The sequence below is a fragment of the Alexandromys fortis genome, unplaced genomic scaffold, assembly GCF_014885135.2.
Source record: "Alexandromys fortis isolate MF-2015 unplaced genomic scaffold, M_Fortis_MF-2015_v1.1 scaffold_52, whole genome shotgun sequence".
Classification (NCBI taxonomy): Eukaryota; Metazoa; Chordata; class Mammalia; order Rodentia; family Cricetidae; genus Alexandromys; species Alexandromys fortis.
In genome coordinates this window covers 9,348,727-9,372,714 of record NW_026067929.1, presented here as the reverse complement: position 1 = coordinate 9,372,714, position 23,988 = coordinate 9,348,727, and the positions used below count along the sequence as shown (strand labels likewise).

Below are 23,988 nucleotides of genomic sequence, written 5' to 3'. Positions count from 1 at the left end.
TGTCTACATGCTGAATTCCAGGCTATGCAGGATTACTTAGTGAGACCTTGCCTCTAAAAGGAGTGTGTGTGTGTGTGTGTGTGTGTGTGTGTGTGTGTGTGTGTGTAAGTTCCAGTTGGCTGTTGCTTTGGGACTGTGGTAGAACAGTGCATCTAGGCAGGAACACACTGTGAAGGAGACGCATTTACCTCATGACCAGTTGTGAAAAAAATGAGAAGCAAAGATCCTGGGACCTCCCATTTCCTTCAAGGGAATGCTCCCAATGACCTAAAAATAACCTATCAGCTCTACGTTTCAAAGTCTCCCTCTGACGGCTCTGGGATGTCAGGTGGGGGCCAAGCCTTGGACACATGACTCTGGAGTGACATTTAAGACCCAGGTTGTTGAGAGAAGGAAGACGTGAAAATGACTTGAGCTTTCTGAGATTTCCAGGACGGTGGAGAAGACCGAAGGGGAAGATGAGTGGCTGCAGGCTTGTCAGTAGAGCTTTACTGCTTTCTAAATGTGAGCTCAGAAGAGCTGGTTCCGAAGGAACAAAAGGAAATGCTTTCTGGGAAAAAGAACGCTAGGGGCTGGAGTAGAGGCAACAGCAAGAAGGAAAGCTGATATTGCCGCCTGGATAATAACTATTTCTTAATTTGTGTCTTAAAATTGGCAGTGATAGAGAGAAGTTTAATTTCCAAGTCTATCGTCTCTAGAGTTTCAGGTGCAGCTCTGAGCTCCTGGGAACCAGGATTTCTGTCTTATCTGGAGTTGCTTTGCCAGTCCGCCATCAGAAGCTTCCAAACTCCAGTGCAAAGTTGTCATTTTTCACTGGGATGCCAGTTTTCCAGCAGTTCACTTCCGCTTGCTGTGAAAGAGGTCTCTGCCCTCTGACTCCTTCCCTGCCCACTGAGTCCTGATGGAAGTTAAGGATCGCAGGGACCTTCTCCACATCATGGCCAACACCGTCTCAGAAGGTCTGCTATTAGATCGGCCTCATGCAGAAGGGAGGCCTGCTGACAGGCGCGGAGAAAAGACAGGGTCTGAACAATCCTTCAGTGGCCCTTGTCACCAAGATTGCTGTCTTAGCTAGGGTTTCTGTTGCTGTGAAGAGGCACCAAGGCCGTGGCAACTCTTATAAAAGGAAACGTGTCACTGGGCGGCTTACAGGTTAGAGGTTTAGCCCGTTATCATCAGGCTGTGACAAGGTGGGTGTGCTGCAAAGGGGGTGCTGGAGGAAGAGCTGAGAGTCCTCTAGCTTTGATCTACAGGCCACAGGAAGTGAACTGGGACACCCCCACAGTGACACACTTCCTCCAACAAGACCATATCTATTCTAACAAAACCACATCTTTAACAGTGCTACGCCCTATGAGCTAATTACATTCAAACCGCCACAGCTGGTTTCCCCTTTTCTGCGAAGTATCTTAGTAGAATTTCATGTCCTGTGCAATAGCAGTAACAAAGTAGCCTCAAATAACACACAGCCGAGTGCTCTCACCACAGTGTGGTCCTTACGAGTGTCGAGTGTCGTTTAAAATCTTTTCTCTGTGCACCATTTCTTTATGTGTATCTAGGCACTATCTCCTTATTTCCCAGATTAATCAGCCTTAGTATTGTTACATAGCTTGGCCAATGTTGCCCACTTAGGAAGTACCAGACTATATATTTATTTCCTGACTGTATAAAAACAAGATAAGTGTTGTTTTCTTTTTTAATCTCTTGGGGGCCCACCACCCAGCTTCCAAATAAATCACACATGGAAGCTAGTTTTTACTTACATATGCCCGACCTTAGTGTGGCCAGCTTTTCTTAAATTAGCCCATCTATCTTTTGCTTCTGGGCTTTTCCTTTTCTATTCCTGCATACCTGTCTTTGTTTCTTACTCGGTGGCTTGCTTTGTAGCTGGATGGCTGGCCCCTGGATTCTCCTTCTTCTCAGGCTACTTCCTTCTTTTTTCCCAGACTTCTCCTTCTATCTATTCTCTCTCCATGCCAGCCCCACCCATCCTCTCTCCTGCCTTGCTATTGGCTGTTCAGCTCTTTATTAGACCATCAGGTGTTTTAGACACACAAAGTAACACAGCTTCGCCGAATTAAGCAAATATGACATAAGCAAAAGTAACACACCTTAAAAACAATATTCTACAACAGATAAGGGCTGGGAAGATGACTCACTGGGTAAAGTGCTTACTGTCACCCATGTAAACACCAGATATGGTTCATGCACCTGTCACACCAGTGCTGGGAGGCAAAGACAAGCAGATCCATGGTGTTTGTTCACCTGTCTCGTCGAAATGTTGAGCTCTAGGTTCACTAAGAAATCCTGTATAAAAAATAGTAGAGAAGTAAGCAATTGAAGAAGACACCTGATATCAACTTCTCGCCTCTACATGTACCAGCAAAAGTGAACATACCTGTATATGTGCCTATACCATACATGCAATGAATTAGTAACAAAGTGAGCAAGTTCCAGGACAGCCAGGAATAAACAAAGAAACACTGTCTTGAAAAACCAAAAGGAAAAAAATTTGATTTATCACAAATATGGTATAAACATCATCGGCAAGCATTATGTTGAAAACCATCAGTGTTTGCAGCCTCAAGTTTTCCATGGCAACTGCTCAGTTCTGCCCTTGTAGAGTGGTAGCCACATGATTGTGGCCATGTTCCCACAAAACAGAAGGGATTCATATAATGTTCGCATGTCACAAGATACGATTCTTTTTAATTTTCAACTTTTTTAAAAATGTGAGCATCATTCTTGCGAGTTATACAAAAAGTATCTATACTGGACTAGCTCCTTGTAGGAGATAGGTGGTCAAACCTTTGATGGTATTTTTTAAATGAATATTGTATAATTTTGTTGTTTTAATTTTCATTATTTTATGTGTATGGGTGTTTTGCTTGCATATATATCTGTGCACCACCATCATGTCTGGTGCCTTTGGCAGCCAGAAGAAAGCATTGGATCCCCTAGAATTGCAACTAACAAAACTTGTCAGCCACCATATAGATGCTGGGAACAGAGCTCAGGTCCTCTTCAAGAGCAAATAGTACTCTTAACTGCTGAGCCATCTCTTCAGCCCCTCTATGGTATTTTTTTTATCTCAGTAAACATGTGCTTTCTGCAAGAGCCTCCTATGTAATCTGTAGTTCACTGCAGACGGCACTTTGGAAGCTAACCACACCCACAAAAACACAGGCAACAGATAACTTCACACCAGCAAACCCCAAAGAAGAGAAACACACAAAAACTACCACCAAAAAAAATAACAGGAATTAACAACCACTGGTCATTAGTATCTCTTAAAATCAATGGACTCAGTTCATCTATAAAAAGACACAGGCTAACAGAATGGATACGAAAGCAGGATCCAGCCTTCTACTGTATACAAAAAAACACTCCTCAACCTCAAAGACAGACATAACTAAGAAACAAGCGGAATAGCTATCTTAATATATAATAAAATAGACTTCAAACTAAAATCAGTCAGAAGAGATGGAGAAGGACACTTCACACTCATTACAGGAAAAAGTCATTAAGATAAAGTCTCAATCTTGAACATTTATGCCCCAAATACAAGTGCGCCCATATATGTAAAAGAAACATTACTAAAGCTTAAATAGCACATCAAACCCCACACACTAATAGTAGGAGTCTTCAACACCCCACTCTCACCAGTTGACAGGTCAACCAGTCAGAAACTTAAGAGAGAAATAAGAGAACTAAGAGATGTCATGACTCAGATGGAATTAACAGACATCTATAGAATATTTTGCCCAAACAGAAAGAATATATATTCTTCTCAGCACCTCATGGAACCTTCTCTAAAATTGACCACATGGTAACAAAGCAAACCTCAACAGATAAAAAAAAAAATGGAATAACCCCCTGTATCTTATTGGATCACCATGGATGAAAATTAGAATTCAACAACAACACAAATTGCAGAAAGCCTACAAACTCATGGAAATTGAACAATGCTAAATTGAATCACCCCTTGGTCAAGGAAGAAATAAAGAAATTAAGGACTTCCTAGAATTCAACAAAAATGAAGGCACAACATACCCAAACCAATGGGACACTGAAAACAGTGCTAAGAGGAAAGTTCATAGCACTAAGTGCCCACATATAGAAAATGGAAAAATCTTACACTAGCGACTTAACAGCACACCTGAAAGCTCTAAAACAAAAAGAAGCAGACTCACCCAGGAGGAGTAGATGACTGTAAATAATCAAACTGAGGGCTGAAATCAATAAAATAGAAACAAAGAAAACAATACAAAGAATCACTGGAACAAAGAACTGGTTCTTTGAAAAAATCAACAAGATAGACAAACCTTATCCAAACTAATCAAAAGGCAGAGAGGGAATACCCTAATTAACAAAATCAGAAATGAAAGGGGGGGGGACAACAGACACTGAGGAAATCCAAAGACTTATTAGGTCATACTACAAAATCCTGTACTCCACAAAATTGGAAAATGTAAAAGAAACAGATATTTCTTTTACATGTGGTATTTTCTGGATAGGTACCACATACCAAAATTAAATCAAGACCAGATGAACAATTTAAAGGAAACAACATTTTACTGAAGATTCTGAAAAGTCACACATGCCAACAGGAACCTTAACCATCTCTCCTTTAGCCCAAGGTTTCTTCTCAGTTTCTCCCTGGGTCTAGAAATGGACTGGAAACATCATGGCTCTGAAAGGTCCTTGAGCTCCTTCCTTGGGCTCTTTGCAAAGGTCACTGTCTTTTTGTTAATTGGGAGCATCAAGCTTTGGTTGCGACAGGTCCTGCCATTAGGGAGATGCTCTAATTAGGAACTCGGCTGGAGAGAGTGGGGCCTAGAGACCAGGAAACCTGGGAGGGCCAATTCACAGGGACTCGCAAACCTGTAACCAGCATCAGCCCTCTAGTTGTGAATGCAGTATTGAAATGTGTCACTGTTCACATGTGAATTATTATACTCAGCTAATATCTATCTGTGTGATGATATGTCAACATTTAATTCTGAATGAGTGTTAATTAGATGTTTTAGTGCTGAAATGATTTGTAACGTAAAATACTCACACACTGTGAAATTCCCTCAATGTTATAAGTTGCTATCACATTCAGAATGTGTTTCTCTAGGTTTGACTGCTTAATTCAAAGTATATGAATCCATTAATTACTGTCAGACTTGTGATATGCTGGTAGCTGGAGTCTGCCTGTCCCCAGCACAGAGCCTGGGAACTAGGCTAGTTTGTTCCTTTTGAGCTTCAAAATAAACATCAGAGTGTTCTTTGCTTGCTCCCTTCTGTTCCCAGCTCCCCAGAACCAATTTGAGTAGCTGTAATGCCTGCTGTCTCTCTGACGTAGGAGCTGGGGCAACACGCAAGCTCAGTGCACCGAGGTGCCCTGGATTTCACCAGAAAGCTGTTGTTAGCTAGCTCATAGACCTGCTTTCTTTCTGATGATTATTTTTAATGACGCTTCCTCTGGTTTTAAGACCAGTTATTCTTTACTGAATTTTTATTTCAGTGTTTTTAATCATGATCCTGTGTGTGAGTGTGTATGTGGGGTGTGTGGGTGTGGGTGGGGCCATACATTGATCATTTTTGCTTCTTTTGTGTGTGTGATGCTGAGGCTAGAACTCAGGGTCTCTCACATTTTAAACAAGCTACTTCTTTCTGAGTTACACTCCCAAGCCCCAGACAGGTTTTAACCCTTTTAAAGTGTACAACTCCAGGGCATTAAATATGTTCACATTGTTGTATAGTCATTGCTTCCACACTTCTGCAAGCTTGCTTTTCTTATCCTGATGACCCCCCTGCTCCATTAAACGCTGTCTTCCTGTTCTATCCTGCCCACCAACCCCAAGCAACCCGCATTCTGCTTTGTCATCCATCCAATATAACGTGGCGTTACACTGTATTTATCTTCTTGTGATTGGCCTGTTTCAGTCTATGTGATATCCTCAAGGATCATCAGAAACTTTTAATTTTGAAAATATTTTATTTGGATTCAGTCAGGTTAAAGCTGCTAACTCAAGAATCAAGAGTATTCCTAATTCTGTTTAAAAGCATTTTTGAGTGTCAACTGAGCAACCAGCACGTTAAACTTTCATTTTGCTTTTATTTTAGCTAAAAGTCAGAGTTTCAGGTCTGGGATTGTGGGTGAATGGCTATGCAATCATGGGGACCTGAGCTCAGATCCACAGTGGCCACACAAAAACCTGGGTATGATGCCAGCTGCCCCAGCACTAGAGGCAGAGTAGTGAATGCCGGAGATTCCTGGCCAGTCAGTCTAGCCTAATACAGGGTGAGCGAGAGAGCCTTTCTCAAAGAATAGAATGGAGGGGTAACTGAAAATGACACTTGACATCATCCTCTGGCCTCCACAGGCACCCGCAAAAGATGAACACATGTGCACACATGCATGTGCACACACATACACATATACACAGGCACACATGCACAAGCACATGCATACACATATACACAGGCACACATGCGTGTGCACACATACATGTACACACACATACATATGCACAGAGAGAGAGAGAGAGAGAGAGAGAGAGAGAGAGAGAGAGAGAGAGAGAGAAAGAGAGAAATGAACAACTCGTTTGGTTAAAATCATTGATTGTTATAAACTAACTAGGGAAACCCAGGTGCTTTCTTTGCATGGGAGTGAGGAGTTCATGAGAGCAGGCTAATTTCTGACTGCTTTCTATAATAAACAGGAAAATGTATTTTAAAGGTTACGTTTAGAGAAAGAAGTATTGCAATATTTTTACGCATTTGCAATTGCTACAAAATAAAAAATGGGAGAGGAAACAAGATACCAACTGGGAATCTTACTATAAAAAAAAAAGTATAAACTTTCTTCATGCAATTCAAATTTCATGCTAATTAGCACATTTCCCCCCTGCATAAAGAAAACTGTAGCGCCCTCCCTCTGTGGTGGGCTGCTTTGCTAGAAAATGCCCCCAGGAGCCAGTCAGAAGAATAAGAGCAGCTGGTTTTCCAAAAGTAGAAAGACGTGAGCTCGATGGAGTTCTTACTACTAATTGCTGAGGGCAAATCTGCAGATGTAGCTCCAGCTGGGAAATTACACTCCTGACCACTACCCATCGGTTCTGTTGTCTGCAACCATAAGCAGGAAGGCCTGCCTCTCCTACATAATAGACAGCACATTCTAATATGATTTAATTGATTACAGAGCTTGGTGTGTGCAGGAACAGTACTGTATTAGCGAGTGTTGTGTTAATGAAAATTAGAGACAGAAATAGGTCCTGAAATATGTAATTTCCTAATGGTCCTCATTCATCTGGGGCTTTGCCTAGAACTCCAAACTCCTGTTGGCACCAGGCGGATAGCTAGGATCCACTGATCTCAGGCCCCTCTCTGAACGTTACACAACAACACTGTTAGGCTGAATTCTTCATGAAAAGGACAGTACAACTCCTACAGTGCTGCCCCTCCCCCTGCAACCCCATTTTCCCCCCTGCACCCCAACCCTCCCCTTATACCCTGACCCTCACTCTGGAACTGTGACCCAGGGTAAACCCTTTCTCTCCTGCGTTACTTGTGTCCGAGTGTCGATCACGGCAAGGAGAAATTGAGACACCTAGTTTCAAATGCTCCTTAAATAACCGAATAAACCAGGCGGTGCCAGCGCATTCCTTTAATCCCAGGACTCAGGAAGCAGAGGCAGGTGGAGCTCTGTGAGTTAGAGGCCAGCCTAATCTATAGAGCAAGTTCCGGGAAAGGCCCCAAAGCTACACAGAGAGCCTTGTCTCAAGAAACAAAAACAAAACAAATAAACAAAAAAATGAATAAAAACTAAAACTAAACAAAGCCCTGATTTCAGGTATTTCTGTGTATTAAATATCTATTTAGTGGTTATTTTCTCCTCTGTGAGACAAAAATAGTACTTGAGTTATTTTACCCAGTTCTACATATTCCGTGTTTTATGAAAGGATATATGAAAGAGCTTCATATACCCTGGATCTTACATCATGAATATTACATACCCATGGCCCATTTCTAGCTGACTAATCTTGACTTTGCAGCCTTTTAGTGTACCCAGCTTCATGTGGCCCAGATTGTCTTTCCTTGAGTCAGTTCCCCAAGGGAGCTAAGCTGCTTAGAGGATGAATTAACTCCACGAGGTCGGTCACTAGGGTGCCTGCCGTGCTTTATTACTGAGCACGCCACACTGGTAGTGTTTTTCTAACCAATTCCCTGATCAGGTAACCTCTTTTCAATATTAAAATCTCAGAACCAAAGTCCTATCTTTCTGGAAGGTCAGAATTTTAGAGCGGTGCACAAATAATGTTCTGAGGAATCACTGAGTCATCCTGCTCGCTGAAGTACCTCACCCAGTACCAACAAATCACCTAATCGCTCACGTAAGAAAGGCCTGCTGCTTGCAATGGAAACGTAAATAATTCGTTTTTTATTTTAAAGGGAAATCTAAATTATTTTAGAGTGTTATTTTGTTTTATGTGTAAGTCCTTTTTTTCAACTCTAATTCCCTACCTGACTTAACTCGCACATCAACCTTTACTTCGTTAGTCTGTACTCACAGTGAACGGAAAAGTCTTTGAGGAGACTTGCTCATTAGGTTTCTTCATGACATGAAAAGCAATATAAGGGTTGAAACAACCATTTAGAGAAATGTGCATGTGTGTGTGCGCGCATACGTGCATACATATGTACAAACTATCTTTGCTACATCAAAGATATGTTCAACATTGAAGTTGGCATGACGGTGCAGGCTGGTAACTTCAGCTTCTTAGAAAGTTAACATATGAGGATCCTCAAGTTTAAGGCCAGGTGGTACCATAGACTGACGTCAAGGGTGGCTTGAAATTCAAAGTGAGCTCAAGGATAAGGAGGGTAACCTAGAGAGACCCAGTGGCGAGTAAAATATTACTTAATAGGGTTGGAATGTAGCGCAGTGGTAGAACATTCGACTAGCATGTGTGAGGCCCTGGCTTTATTACCTAATAGTGGGGAGGAAATCAGTGTTTATTTAGACTTAACAGCAGTCAGAAGAGCTTTCATTCCCATTCATAGGATCACTAACATTATAATTTGTAAGTATGAATCACTTATTTTATCATAATTTTAGTATTTTTTACCCACATGAAAAGTAAATGTACTTATAAGTAGACATTATCAATATTTCAGTCTTTTCTATCAGTGTCCTCATAAATATTTGCCCCTACATAATCCTTTTGAGACTTTGTCATTGTTTCTGAGGGTTTCTAATAACCTAAGTGTTATTAAACGGGTGCTCACAAGAATAACTATTGATACAGGTCTTGAGACAAGGGAATGGAACTTCACAAACATGGTTCTAGTCAAGCTGTTGGCAAGGTGTGTGATATCAGTGTTACCGCGTCCTTTCTTCATTGTGAATCGGTTCCTTATAAAGAGTGTCACTAAGGAAAATGGTATTTGGTTTAGGGTAGCAAGATGGCATACTTTCTCCAGGTACCTGGGGTTGTTGGTTTCTTGATGAATTCTCTATTCAGATCATTTGTCTATTTATGCCTCTTCATCTCTTACTGGCTTTCTCACCAGTTAATATGCCTCGAGTATGTGCCAAGGAAATGTTAGATGAGGTGAACTCTAGGACCAGAGCCATCTCCTTTCACAGCAGTGTGCAGGGAGCATATAGTGGCTGCGCCTCGTATCTGTGGGAAAGCTCATCTTGGAAGGCAAGAGTAAAGATTCCTGTGTTTGACCGATTGGAGCTAAAGAGAAAGCCTCGCATGTTCATGTACCATCCCTTTACATGACTTAGAAATTAACGAATAGAGCGCTCATTAAGATATTACAGGGTGTTGGATGTGTTCAGTGAAGGGCACTCATAGGGCCTGGGGCTTTGTTTCAGTGACAGAACACATATTTAGTATGCTCGAGGACCGGGGTTCACCACAATATGAGTGTATAAATATGTGTATATATACATGTATGTAAATTATGGTTATATATTTTACACATTCAAAATTACTTGAAGAGCTATTTACTCCTGGTACAGACGATGTTTTATTCTTATCATTAGTACTTACTAGTTATATAAAATGATGTTTTCATGACATTTTCATGCATGCGTATAATGTACTGGGCCGTGCATGTGCATCGTGTACTGGGTCATGCATGTCCGTAATGTTCTGGGTCATCTTCATGACTCTGATGCCCTCTATCTCTCCTTAGTCCTTCCACAAGATGCCCTGAATCTCCCTAAATAGTACCCACTCTACATTCATGTCTTGCCGTTTAGGTTATTAGATGTTTTGATGTTGTTTTATTTTTATTGTTGTTGTTTTGAGCCCCAGGTCCAGGCTATAAATTAGGATGGCCTTAAACTCATCATCCTCCTGCCTCGTGAGTGCATCGTCACTCTCAGGTCTTATTGAGCTTGTAAACAATGTTTTCTTAGGTGTTCTATGGGTAGGCACACTTTCTACTGTAAATTTAAGATCCAGCTCAATAGGAATGGATGGGGCAGTGCCTTGGGATGACAATCGGCAAATAATCAGCAGTGTAATAGTCTAAGTGTGTTTTGAGTCAGCTATAAGAAAACATTCCAGCATGTTCCTTCTAGCCAGCCAAGTTCAGTGTGCTCATCAGACAGGGGTAAGTTAGCCCAGGGTGGTGGGGGGGGGCAGTTTACATGAGTTGCCTTTGGGTATGCTATGAGTCATTGTTAGATTTAGGGTTGGAGCCTTTCATTCCTAAAAAGAGAAAGTGAAATTAAAGAAGTCTTGCACACTAATAAACTTTAGTGATAGTGTCAAAATATGAAATGCCTGACTGCTTGGAAGGAGGGTGAGATAAAAATTTTAAGTATAATAACATCTTTCTCACTCGAAGTGGCTAGCTTGTTACGCAATGTGGTTTTTCCATCAACTGACCTGTGGTCAACATTTGCAGAAAGTTAATGGAGTTGGTATTTACTGAGGCTTATGATAAAGCAGGAGGATAAATGCCTGATGGAATCTTTGTTTCAGTATTTTACTCTTTATAAATATGTATCGCGGGCAGTCAGGTTTCTATTGGTGACTGGTTATGAAGAAAGAAACATGGGCATGTTTAATAATGTTTTAAAAGGTTTAGAAATGTTGCCACTAAAGAAATTTTAAGATGTGAGGGAGAATCAATCTCTCCCTCCCTCCCTCCCTCCCTCCCTCCCTCCCTCCCTCCCTCCCTCCCTCTCTTCTTCCCCCCTCCATTTATTCATTCAATAGATATTTATAGAGCATGCCTCCCATTATTCGAGACACTTCTGACATATGAGCCAGTGAAACAGAAGGAAAACAAAACCTTGTAGACTTAGTAAGAGTATTAGTGGAGTGAGGGCATAAGCAGAGTTAAGAGAGAAGTAGAACTGAATTCCATATGCTCAGTATTTCTGCAGTAATTTTTTTCTGCAAAGAAAAAGAAAACAGACCGATGTTGGCAGAGCGAATAGAGTGAAAGAAAGAGAGAGATACAATCATGTGTGAACAGTGGCAACAATAGTGTCTGTGTGTCTTAGTTACTTTCTCATTGGTGTGAACAAGAAGCTGAGAGTAAACAGCTTTCGGGGAAAGAATTTATTTTGGCTCTGGTTTGAGGAGATGATCCATCCTGGCAGGGATGGGGTGGTGTCTTAAGACTCTGCTCGTGGAGGTAGGAGTTTGCAGTGTGCTTTGCTGAACCAGGCATCAGAGAGAGAAGTTAGCTTACTTTCTCCTTTTCCTTCCATGGTTCCATCAGAACCCCAGTCCATTAGATTGCTGCCCACAGTCCGGGTCCATCTTGCTCCTCACTTAATCGTCGATGAAACACCGTCACAGACACAGAGCTCATGTGTCTGAACTTGAAGCCTGCCATTAAAATCTGTAATATTTTCAGCTTCAATGCTAAGAGGTGCAGTGTTTCCGGTTGAACAGAAAGGTTACTCTGGTGATGTTGAATTCTTGCCCATTCAGTGTAGGCTGGCTGCCACCGAGGCTTCTGAAGACCAGCTTGCCAAAGTTACACTCATTTCCAGAGAGGAGAGAAACATTTTAATACTGGGTTTCTTGACTCCCATTGTTCTCCCATTCTACCATCTACTTTTTATCATAGAGAAGGGACGAAATAATGTGTCACCGTTTTGGATACTCAGAGGAAAATTTCAGAGTCACAGCCAAATCTGCAAAATAACATTGCATGAATAAATGTGAAATTATCTGTTTGATTGGACCCTCGTTGTTTGTTCGTTATGCCTTTTGGCAAGCTGAAATTTGGAAAACAATGAAGGTGCTAAGTGGGGCACACACGCACACACCAAACTTAACAAAGATGACATTACTAATTAGAAGTCATTAAGGTGCCTCGCGACTGTTAGAAATTGCAGCACCTATGGTAGGGAAACAGAAAAGCCTTTAACTAGTAGAAACATCAGTGGAATACAGAGCTTCATTCTGACTTACGTTTGTATACCAGCCCATGATGGGACATGGATTCATTTTGCCACTCGATTGTGAGCTGTATAACTTTGGATGACCTCATTTAACTTTGTGGTACCTCAGTAAAAATAAAGATGATTACAGATTCATTTGGTCAAGACTTGTTAGTACAGTGCCTGGCGCTATTATCAACACGCATAAATCAGCAATCTCGCTGTCAATCACATACCAAGCCTAACTTTCACAGGTAGACCGCCCTACTCACATAACCCAGAACAACCTAAAAAACACACATCTTAGCTTTCAAGAAGCAGTGAAAATTTTAAAAAGAAGAAACTTAAGAGCCCTGCTAAAGTCTTAGAAGAGATGATGTTTCTAATAATGGGGATTGTGCTGATAGCAATATACATGACCCTCCTCTAATTAAGAATAAGTGTATAAGTTCAGCAGGATGAGAACATGTATGTAAGAATCTCAACATATTCCATGTATTTTTAAATATGAATCTACATGAGCCAAAGGAAAAGAATATAAATGAATCCTCCTGAAAATATAGCATGTCAACTACACAGACTTCTTTGCAATTATGGTGGCTAATCTTGGTTGTAAACTTAATACACTTGGAAAGAAAAGACCTCAAGTGAGGAATTACCTTCATCAGCTTGGCGTGTGAATGTCTGTGAGCTATTTTCTTGATTCCCAATGCTCAAGACTACTGTAGATAATCCTTCTCCTACATAGGTGACTGTGGACAGTACCTTCCCTATATAGGTGACTGTGGACAATCCCTTCCCTACATAGGTGACTGTGGACAGTCCTAACATACACAGGTGACTGTGGATAGTCCCTAACATACATAGGTGACTGTGGACAGTCCCTAATGTACATAGGTGACTGTGGACAGTCCTTTCCCTACACAGGTGACTGTGGACAGTCCCTAATGTACATGGGTGGGCCAGATTAATTAAAACAGTAAGGTACCTGGAACGTGAGACGGGGAGCAAGCCAGTAAGCAAACTTCCTCTATGGTTTCGACTTCAGTTTCTGCACATGTTCCCCTGCCCTGACCTCCTTCAATGATGGACTGTGACCAGACATGTGAGCTGAGACAAACCTTTTCCTTTCCAGTGTTGTTCTTGGTCAGTTTCATTACATCACCAGAAAGCAAACAGTAATGGCAGCGAAGACCCCAAGTACACTGTCCTCAGTCTTAGCATGTGCTGTTACGTCTGTCTTTTCTCTCAACACACCCCAGTTTGAATTAGTTCCTTGTGTCGCTTAGATTTTGACTTAGTGTCATCTAAGATTATCATTGCCCTACCTATACACCACATCTCCGTCATGATCCTATCATCTCAGCCTTCTTAATGCTCTTCCATGGCAGGTATTTTTCTTCTAATCTAAAAAAAAAAAAAAAAAAAAAAAAAAAAAAACCAGCCTCCTTTAGTCAAGTGTAATGTTAGCAGAGCACTTGCATCTTTTCCAAAGCTACATCCCCCATCTTTGGTTGGTACAACAACAGTTTCAAAGTAGTATGCATTCAGTAAGGGCACATGGTTTGGTGCTTTGTGGGATTTTTAACTTTAAAATCTGAGCTCTTCATCAGTGTGTGCTATCGTGCTACAATGTTTATAAATTTTCATAGTCCCTTAATAAAATTGAAACTAGCATATTGACTTTTATATAATCATAAAAGGATCACCCAGAGTTGACCTTGCAAGAATCCCTTATTGCCATTTCTGTTACTGTTTTGGCATTGAGCCAAATAATAGCCAATCATGTTTGAGATGTTTATCACACGAATTTGAGTTGTGTTATGTGACATTTGCAACAAAAGTATACAGTAGTTAAGAAACTATGCCTCATCTCAACATCTATCATTCTGGATGTTTAGAGTCAAGATCTGTCATTGTTGATAAATAGTTCCTGGTTGTATTTGTGAAGAAATCCAAGAATGAGGGAACTGCCAATAACATTACTTTAAAAACAAAACAAAACAAAAAACTACATCACTTCTTGAACCAAAAAAAAAAAAAAAAGAAAAACAAACAAAAAAAGCAATTCTAAACTACAGAAAGAGATAGTAACAAAGACAATATGAGAAGTGAAAGAATCCCCTCCCCTAGTAGCAAATGGTACAAACTAACCTCCTTCCCCAGTGGTTCCTGTCTATTTCCCTCCTGACCAGTAAGGTGACGAGATGGCACTATGGTCCCATCATGGGTCCCAGAAGGGAAACAATTGGAGTCATTCTTAATGTTGAGTTGGTGTAGTCTTAGGTAGAGGAAGAGATTTGCCATCTCCAGGTGGAGGATCCAGATGACTCTAGAAAACTGAGAGGTTAAGTTGATTTTGCTCAAAAGCATTGCTTTTGCTTTCATAGGAAGATTCCTACAGAAATAAATGGTACCAATTGTAATTCAGATTGCTAGTCTCAAATAGGCTTAGACCTCTTACCCTTTTGACTTTAAAGAAGAAAACACAAGAAGGCTGATGTAGGGGATATTTAAGATTGTAAAACGGGACAGTTTCAAGAAAACAAAGTTCACACATAAGGAAAACACTGAAGAAGAAGGATAGTGTTTTGTGATGGGCACATTTGACATAAAAGCAGAAAGAGAAATTGAAGAACAGATAAATTCTTTCAGAATTAGCTCAGTTTTCCTGTAAGCAAGAACCACAGATGTACAGTGAGATTTCTGGGGATAAATAGATGCTCTTGGCATGACCTATTGGTAGACATTAGGCTCAACTTGCACTTCGTAGCTGTACAATCAGCAATGCGAATATGCAGAGGTAGAAAAGGAATATGCATAGCTGAAAGTGTGCTGTATCCACAAGGACAAATGCTACAAGCAATCAGCTCATCACAGATACATTTTATAATGAACCCGTCCAATAGTTATGGAAATGAATGCCAGATGTTCTCCACTCAAGACTACTCTCAGCACGATGACCCAGAAAGTCCATATGGTACCAAAGGCAAAAGCTTAATTGGCTAGATCACCTTTCTCTGCATAATCCCCTACTCCCAGAAGGAGGGAGGTTAGGTGCAATGCTTCCGTTAGAAGTGTGACTTTCAAAAATGCAGCAACTCTGGACACTAAGCATTGTACTATTCAACAGTGGCTGTTCGGGGACTGGAGAATTTAAGGACATGGCCACATTTCTCGTTCTACTATAGGTACATATGTCTGCTCTGACAACTCTTTCGTGAGTGTATACTCGTAGACATAGAGTGAGCTCTTGTGAAGAGGAGATCACAGTCTCATTTTGGAAGATAGTCAGAGGTTAATAAATTGCTGCATATATTCAAAAGATTGTTGACAAACATCAGTGAAGTAATTTTTAAAGACCACTGAACTCTTTAAACTTGGAAACACCAATAAAATGATTAGTCTGTGCAAAAGTTACAGCTGGCTGCTAGGAATAGACTCTACTTTGCTTATAAGAGAGTGAAGTAAACATGATTCCATGTCTCCTAAATTCTCCCTATGACATCAGGCTCTTAATGACAGAAACTCTGTCTTTTAAAATATTTTTTGATATACTTATTTAACATTTATAAGTAGTTTGTTTGCATATATTTCTGTGTACCGTGTGCATGCCTGGTGCTCAAGGATGCCAAAACAGGGCAGCAGATTCCCTAGGACTGGAGTTCCAGATGGTCATGAACAGTCATGCGGGGTGCTAGGATTTGAACTAAGGTTCTCTGAATGAAAAGTTAGTGCTATTAACCAATGAGTTATCTGACCACCACATATTTAAAAAATTTAATAATGAGTTCTTTTTATAGAGTGATAAATATATTAGTTTTTATTGTTAATGCAGAAGAGTTTCATGTGCATATATGATCAACTTTTGACAGCCACCCATGCACACCCTTTTACCCTCTCTCTCCCATTGACGACTTCTTTTTATCACAGCTCCCTCCTACTTTCATCCCCCCTCTCGTGAGTGTGTGTGTGTGTGTGTGTGTGTGTGTGTGTATTTTCCACTGAGTTTAACTTTAGCTGCTTTCCTGAGCATAAGCCAGGAAGAGTTATGTACTGGAACATGGGCAACATATAGGTGGCTGACTGCTGAAGAAAATGACACCCCTCTCCCCCAGTGAGAATTACCATCTTCTAATCCCTCAGTGGGGTGCGGAACCTCATGAACTCCTCCAGCATGCGTGGTGAAATGGTGTTGGCTCTAGTCTTATGGCGTTCTTGTCCAGGTCCCTGGAACAGCGGCGAGTTCATTTGCAGTTGGTGGTGATTCGCATAGAGACTCAAAACTGATCAAATGCAGAGGATGAGTGACTTTGGAGTCCTGGGTCTGAAAGGAGGTCTTGTGAAGCTTCTATGTCACTGTTTCTAAGGTCCAGGGAACAATGGAGAAGAGCAAGCAGAAAGAATATAAGGGTTGGAGGGTAAACAAGAGTTCGTGAGACTGGTGTTCTGGATAGACAGAACTATTACGCCAAGGACAGAGTCTTTTTATCTGCACCGGAATGTGAAATGAACCTTAGCTGTTTGATTTTAGATGCCCACACTGGTAACAATGGGGACCCAGGGCCCCTGTGGAGTCTAACTGTGCCTCTTGATTATTGCCCAGTTGAATGCTACAGCTGTGAGAAGTTTTGGAAGACTAGAAACCTTCCTGTGTTGGGGATTAATTTGTTCTTTTTATATTTTGCTTGAACAAAATAAAAATTGCAAGGAATTTTTAAGTCCCTGACACTTTACATTAACTTCATAACAATATAAATAAGCCATTACTTTATGTCATAATATTGAGTTCAGATTCAGTCAGTTTCTATTATTATGTAGTCTCTGCTTTATGTATTTCCTAGCCTTTGGCTCCTGTAAATTAGTATTAGCTGAGTGTCCAAAGGAAGGGAAGGGAGGTAAAGAGGTCATTATTATTATTTTAATTTATTAATTTGTTTATTTTGAGCCAGCATCTCATTATGTAACCCAGTCCGGTAAAACTCATGATCCTCTTGCCTGTGCCTCCTGAGTGATGACATTAGAGGTATATGCCTCTTTGCCCAGCTAAGATTTTCTGAATAACACATTTCTTTGATTTGTGTGAGACTTTACACAGCAATCCCCTGCCATACTCAAATAGATGCAGTTTGTTCTCAAATTTTATGAAACTTAGCAGCATGCATTTCTTCATAAGAAAACATTAAAGATGTAACCCCATTCACCCAAGATGTGGATGACCCTCATCTTTCCTCTAAGTCCCAGCACCCTTATCCACAAGAAGAATTTGGATTCAGTGTATCCTGTGAATGTTAACACTAGCTAGTAAACCAGCAAAGCTTTGAAGGTCCTTATCTGCAGCACTACAACAATTCCCACACTTATTCAGGTGATGGGTTCTCACTGGGAAAAGCAGGCCAGTCATTTTGAGCTCCATCAACTCCTTTGCTTTATTAAGCTGTGATTACTATGTGCCCTAATTAAATGGCCACAGCTCTGTCTTGCATCTTGTTTATAAAGATTAGTTTCAGATAGGATATATTACAATATTCTATTTTGGCTGTTTAATATTGTGTGTCATGTTTATTATGATTATATGAATTATTACTTATGGCATGGCAAATCCCGTCTGTGGCAGGGAATGGGAAATGATTATTCAATGAAAAGACGATAAGTTTTGTTTTTGAGACATGGCTTCATCTAGAACAGAAAGCTGATGAACACGCCCCGTGCCTGTTACGGTAGGAGCTGAGAGACCCTCCCAGCAGTTTACACTTCCGATGAAAAATGGCAGTTTGACATAAACCGACAGTGTGAAGCCAGCATCTGTAAAGAATCTTCATGTGGAGCATGCCCAGTGCAGGGAGTGCATCCTCCCTCCCCCCACCATCCCTCTCCAGATCTCTAAAGATAAGGCTTGAACTTTACACTTGGAAATACCAGGGCATAGTCTGGGTTTTTTTGTTGCCTGGTTACTTTTTTTTTTTTTCTAAATGTCCTCTTGAAACTAATGTCCTTTAACGAGCCAAATGCAGGGAAAAGAATATTTAGAGTAATCTAATGCATTAAGTTTAAACAAGTTGAAGCCAGTCTCTGCAATTGGACCTGTCTTTATTTTGAAAGCAATAGAAATCATTAGAGTGTGTGTGTGTGTGTGTGTGTGTGTGTGTGTGTGTGTGTGTGTGTGTGTGTGTGTGTGTGTGTTTTCCTCCTTGAGATGGGAAAATAAGAAGATTCTCCTCAGACAGGAGTCAACTGGGGCTGGGAGTGGGAGCCCCAGTGGGAGAAGGGGACTGAGAAGAGGGGCTTCCTAGAGCATGGATAGCAAAGGTGCTGGGATTCTCCAGGGCTCAGCGCGCGCTGAGGATCTGTGCCCGGGGCTACAGCTGCGGACGCTAAAGGCTCTATCCGGCTCATGAAGGCCACCTGGATCAGGCTTCTGAAAAGAGCCAAGGGAGGAAGGCTGAAGAATTCGGACATCTGTGTAAGCGAGAAGGCTTTTTGTTCGGGGGAGACACTGTTTTCTTGGCTTTTCTGTTGTTGCAGCAAGTGCCTGCGGAGAGGGTGGTTTGATTTAGTTAATACGCTCATGATTGCATGAGAGGGAGCTCGGGAGATTCCTGTCATTTTTCTGAGCTCCCTTGCCTGCGTTGTGATTTATTACCAGAGGAAATCTCCCGAGCAGGTGTTTTCTGCAGCCAGCTCGCGCTAAATATCTGCGTGCAGGTATTTTTGAGTATGTTTCCGAAAGTGGGAGGGAAGCAGGCTGGAGAGTCTTACTATCGAGTCGGAGAAGGTAGCAGGTGAAGCCGAATGCTGAAAGCATCCTTAAGATGATAATGGAAGTTGTATCGTAGCCGCGAGCTCGTGGAGGGTTTAAGTTTGTAACTCGTCAGATTGCCTTGGGTGCATTTTGTGGGTCTCTCTGGATGTAAACACTTGCTTCAGCCCTCAGGCAGTTTTTGGAGTTATCCTTGAAACACCTCAGTGCCCTTCAGATCTGCACTGCACCACGGAGTCGATTTAATGATAAAGGAACAAGTAGAGGCTTCCAGAAGGGCTCGTTTCTGGTAAATGAGCCTGGGAAGGAAGGGTGTGTTGGTACGCATAACTACCTAAGTGAAGAATCTACAAAGTCAAGTGGGGTTTTCTAGGTGGGATGCAGCAAAATGCATCATTTGCTCCTCTTTTCAGGAATTTTCAGCACATCCAGGAAGCAAACCGACACACCAGCAAGGCTTCTCCAGGGCGCTCATCACATGCTGGATTTATTTTAAAAATATCCCTTCTCCTCTTCAGGGTTCGGCAGACTCCTACACCAGCCGTCCATCCGATTCAGATGTGTCTTTGGAAGAGGACCGGGAGGCAGTACGTAGAGAAGCTGAGCGGCAGGCCCAGGCACAGTTGGAAAAAGCAAAGGTAAAAATATCTATTTTGGGGAAAAAGGCACTGTGTCGCTGAGGGCCTGCCTGCGAATATATCCCCCTAAGCTCACACCTGGTCCACTGGAGTCTTCCATCGGCTGGCTTAACACAGGCATAGTTAAAGGGAAATGTGATATTAGTAATAATCTTTAATGTTGTTTTATAATCTAAGCAACTTGTTTCCGTGGTGGGAGGTCAATTTAAGCACAAATAAAAAGATCTCCAAATACACAAAGAGGAAAAAGTGAATGTAATACCAAAATATTTTGCTTGATCTTGCCATGAGCCATCTCTGTTTACAAGTCTTGATGCTGATGTTTATTTCCCCTGCCTAAAACAAGTGTTCTCCGAAAGTTTACCTCATAGGTGTTTTATAATGCTATCTCCTTATGTATTTATTTATGCTGCTTTTGAGAAATAAAGCAACGAGGGTTTCGTTGATTAAATGAAGCCTTCCCCAGGAAAGTTTTCCTCCTTTGTTCCACGATGAGGAAGTGCGTGCTTGCTCATGGAGGAGAAACTGCAAATCAGTTCTGAGATCAGTCTGTAAGGAGTTGATCTCGGGCTGGATTTCACTTAGGCTATTAAACGAGGACAGAAGTCATTACTGTAATGACTGGAATTTTATTAGCCCCTGCAGTCACTTGAATAATAGCACATTTGAAAGCATAGATTGTTGTTTAGGTTGAAGGTGTCTTGGTTTGTAGCTTTTGAGTGGACGTATTCCAACATGGTTATTGGTCGCCTTTTGGGGAACAAAATGGCTCCTATGAAAAGGAGTAAGTGCGACACTGATATTGCTAGGAAAACCAGGACATGATCCCAGTGTTTCTGCTGGCTGCCTCGTCCCTAGGAGGAGGGAAGTCTACGTGTGTTGCTATGGGAATGGTGGCATGGCTTGGATGCGTGGACAGACCTTGTGCAATATGGCCTCTAGCACAGCTGCTGCAGTGGTTACCAAGCTACCTTGACTTCTGCAGAGCAGCGCTTCTGCCTTAACAGCTGGCAGGGAAGCTGTCTCCAGGTCTCCCAGCTTTAATTGCTAGACACACCTTAAGAGCAGCCGCAGAGAGGACTTTCTGGCCGTGGAAACTGAAAAGCAGAGTGAGGCCCAGTTGCCATCAACTTACCTCTTCACCCAAATTAGCCGTTGGAAAACACTATGGAGCTGTCGTAAAAGAACTTCATGTAATGAACATTTGGTAAAGTGAATCTGCCACAAGGGAACACTGCCATAGACGTGCTTGTAGTGTAGAGCCCTATCCTATGTTCCATCTTTTGCAGACCTGAACCGAAAGAAAAGGCAAAAAAAAAAAAAAATCAGCACTGTTCATTTCAAAAATAAGATTTTTCTATTTGCAGCTAATAGATGCTCACAAATGTAAACCATTTTTCAGGGTCATCCCCATTTTTCTACAGTGAGTTATAGACCTGGCCATGGAAATCTTTAATGATCTAACTGGTATATTTTTGTCCGTGGCTGTGCCCTGTTAAGTCGGGGACTCCCTGGCATAGCTGCGGAAAGGTCTAAGTCTTGCATGCATCCAAGTGTGACTTCTAAGTCAAGCCAGGTTCGTGTTCTTTCTCACACTGCCCGAAGACACTCTCGAGCAGAGGTCCTCGACCTTGCTAGTGCTGCAACCCTTAGTACAGTTCCTTATGCTGTGCTGACCGCAACCATAAAATTATTCTGTCACTTCTTTATAACTGCCATTTTGCTACTGTTAGGACTTGTAATCTAAATATCCGGGGTGTGGGATGCCTAATATGCTAACCTGTGAAACGGTCATTTCACGCCCAAAAGGGTCGCAACCACATGTTGAGAACCTCTCTGCTCGAGATGAAAATACTGTAAAATATGAAAGAACAAGGAAGGCAGAGTCATGGAAAAAAAAAAAAAAACCCTTTCCTATGTTTGATCAAAGTAGTTTATTTATATCCATGTGTCTGTCAAAGTAGGTCAATACCTTAAACCTTTGATGTGTTCCAGTGACTAAATCTGTGGTGGAAATTTGAATTTGTTCTGATTAAAGGTGGAAGGACTGGGATCTAAGTTTTTGTTTCCAATCATGGCTTGGTGGGCTTTGTCTCAGCTCTAGTCTCCTTGAAGACAGAATGCAAAGCAGGGTTAGAGCTCGGGCTTCCTCTTCACTAGGCTGTTTTTCTGTAGTCTCCTTTGTTCGTCTACCATCATGCCCTTGTGGGACCTTTTCAAAATGAGGCCTTAGCATTTAAAAATGAGTATATTACAGGTGCAGGGTGTGGCTCTGGTAATAGAGCACTTGCCTAGCATATAGAATGTTCTGGCTTCAATCCCCAACACCTAATAAACTAGAAAGTAGAGGCAGGAGAAGCAGAAGTTCAAGATCATCCTCAGCTACAAGGTGATTTGGAGGCCAGATACATGAGCCCCTGTCACAAAAACAAACAAGTAAAAATAAAGATGCATGAATTAATGACCTGATTTAAAATAGTCTAAACATTTCCATATCTGCGCTGAAAGAATCATTTTGTAGCTATATTTTATAATCACCCCTCAAATAGAAAGGTATTACAAATTGTTAGTTTTAGTTGGCTAACAGATCACATTAATACAGATGTGTGATGCTTGGACTAGATTTCAGCTGCTTTCAGTGCCTGGTCTGCTATAAAGATGAACTACATTGTCCATTAATTGCCATAATCATACCTATGAAATAAGGCAATTGGCAAAACTAGAAACACTGCCTTCTGAAATTAAGTGACTTATGAAAGGTTATATAACTAGACAGCCACGCAGCCACTAGAACCCAGAATCCTGCCATTTCGTCATGACCTCTCTGAAATAGTATGCATTAAGTGGACAGAGCTCAGATCAGTTTTTGAGACGTTACTATCTGTGGATGACCTTCTCTTTTACCTTGATGTTGTTGGGTCCCTGATGTTTGATTTGTTCGATTCTGACATCCTTTGCTCGTGCTGCCTAGATAAAGTTCATAGGCTTTGAGACTGCTTTAAAGACAAGTGATGTGATTTAAGGGTTTCTCTTCTTTACAGTGTGACGTATGGCGATGTAACCCCCATTGAAAGCTAGCTTGGCGTACACTAGACACCAAATAAATGTTTATTGGCTGGATCAGAGAAGGGATGTGAAACTGAAAACTGTGACACTGTGACAAGGGTGCTCTGTTAATTGGGTGCTGCAGTGACCTCTAGTTCTGTTCATTGGTTGCTAGTACTGGGACTTTCTTTGTGCTGTGCTTCAAGCTTGTTCCCAAAGTCCATGTGGTGAAAACTGAATCCGCAGGGCAAATGTTGGAAGGCGTGGTCTAATGTAAAGTGTTTAGGTTATCAAGACTCCACCCTCTTGAATGTATTAATGTTGCTTCTGTACAAATAAGGTATTTTCATTAGGGAGTAGGTTTCTCCTCCAAGAGAGTTTGGCCTTTTCATTTTCTTGTCTTGTCTTTGTTCCTCTTCTATGTGTTATTAGAGAGAGAAGACCCTCATCCTAGTCAAGTCACCTTTTCTGTGCTTGTGATAAAATACCCTGACAGAAGCAACTTAAGGGAGAAGGGTTCATTCTGGCTCAGAACACGAAGGTGCACCATCATGGTGGGAAAGCCAAGGAGCAGAAGCATGAAGCATCCGGTCACATCACACCACATCAGGAACAGAGAGGGATGGCTGCTGTGCTAATGTTCAGCGCTCTTTCTCCATTTTAGGGACTCTAGGATCCCGTAGTGGGTGGGTTTACCCACTCTAATCATTGTAATCCAGATAAACCACACAGAAGCCCATCCCCCAGTCATTCTAGATTTTTTTTCAAGCTGTCAACACTAAACCTCATAGTCCTCAACTGACGAGGACCTAATTTCTCACTTCCCAGTCTAAATAACTGTAAGAAATAACTTATTTTCTGCATTTAATAAGCAAATTAAGAGAAGGTGTTGTGGCATATTAATTTAAGGTAGTTATATTAATTTATGCTGTGGAATATTGGTTTAATAGTGCACAGTTGTGTTTCATTCTTTTATGTCATACGTGTTTAACTCTGTGAAGCCATGTTACTTTGCCTATCTAAAACAGCAGATTGGTGTAATAAAGAGCTGAACGGTCAATAGCTAGGCAGGAGACAGAAACACGCAGGGTTGGTAGGCAGAGAGAAATCTAGAAAGGAAAGTGAGGAGT

The 23,988-nt window shown here is 41.4% G+C and overlaps 1 protein-coding gene across 5 annotated transcripts in view; it reads left to right on the top strand.

Annotated features, from left to right (window-relative positions):
• The window catches only part of Cacnb2 (calcium voltage-gated channel auxiliary subunit beta 2), a 338,776-nt gene that overhangs the window by 212,637 nt on the left and 102,151 nt on the right, over window positions 1-23,988 (top strand). For all 5 annotated transcript variants that reach the window (XM_050144747.1, XM_050144746.1, XM_050144748.1 and 2 more), the window contains one exon: window positions 19,694-19,813. In XM_050144747.1, coding sequence (XP_050000704.1) covers window positions 19,694-19,813 — 120 coding nt within the window. The remainder of the gene's footprint in view (window positions 1-19,693; window positions 19,814-23,988) is intronic.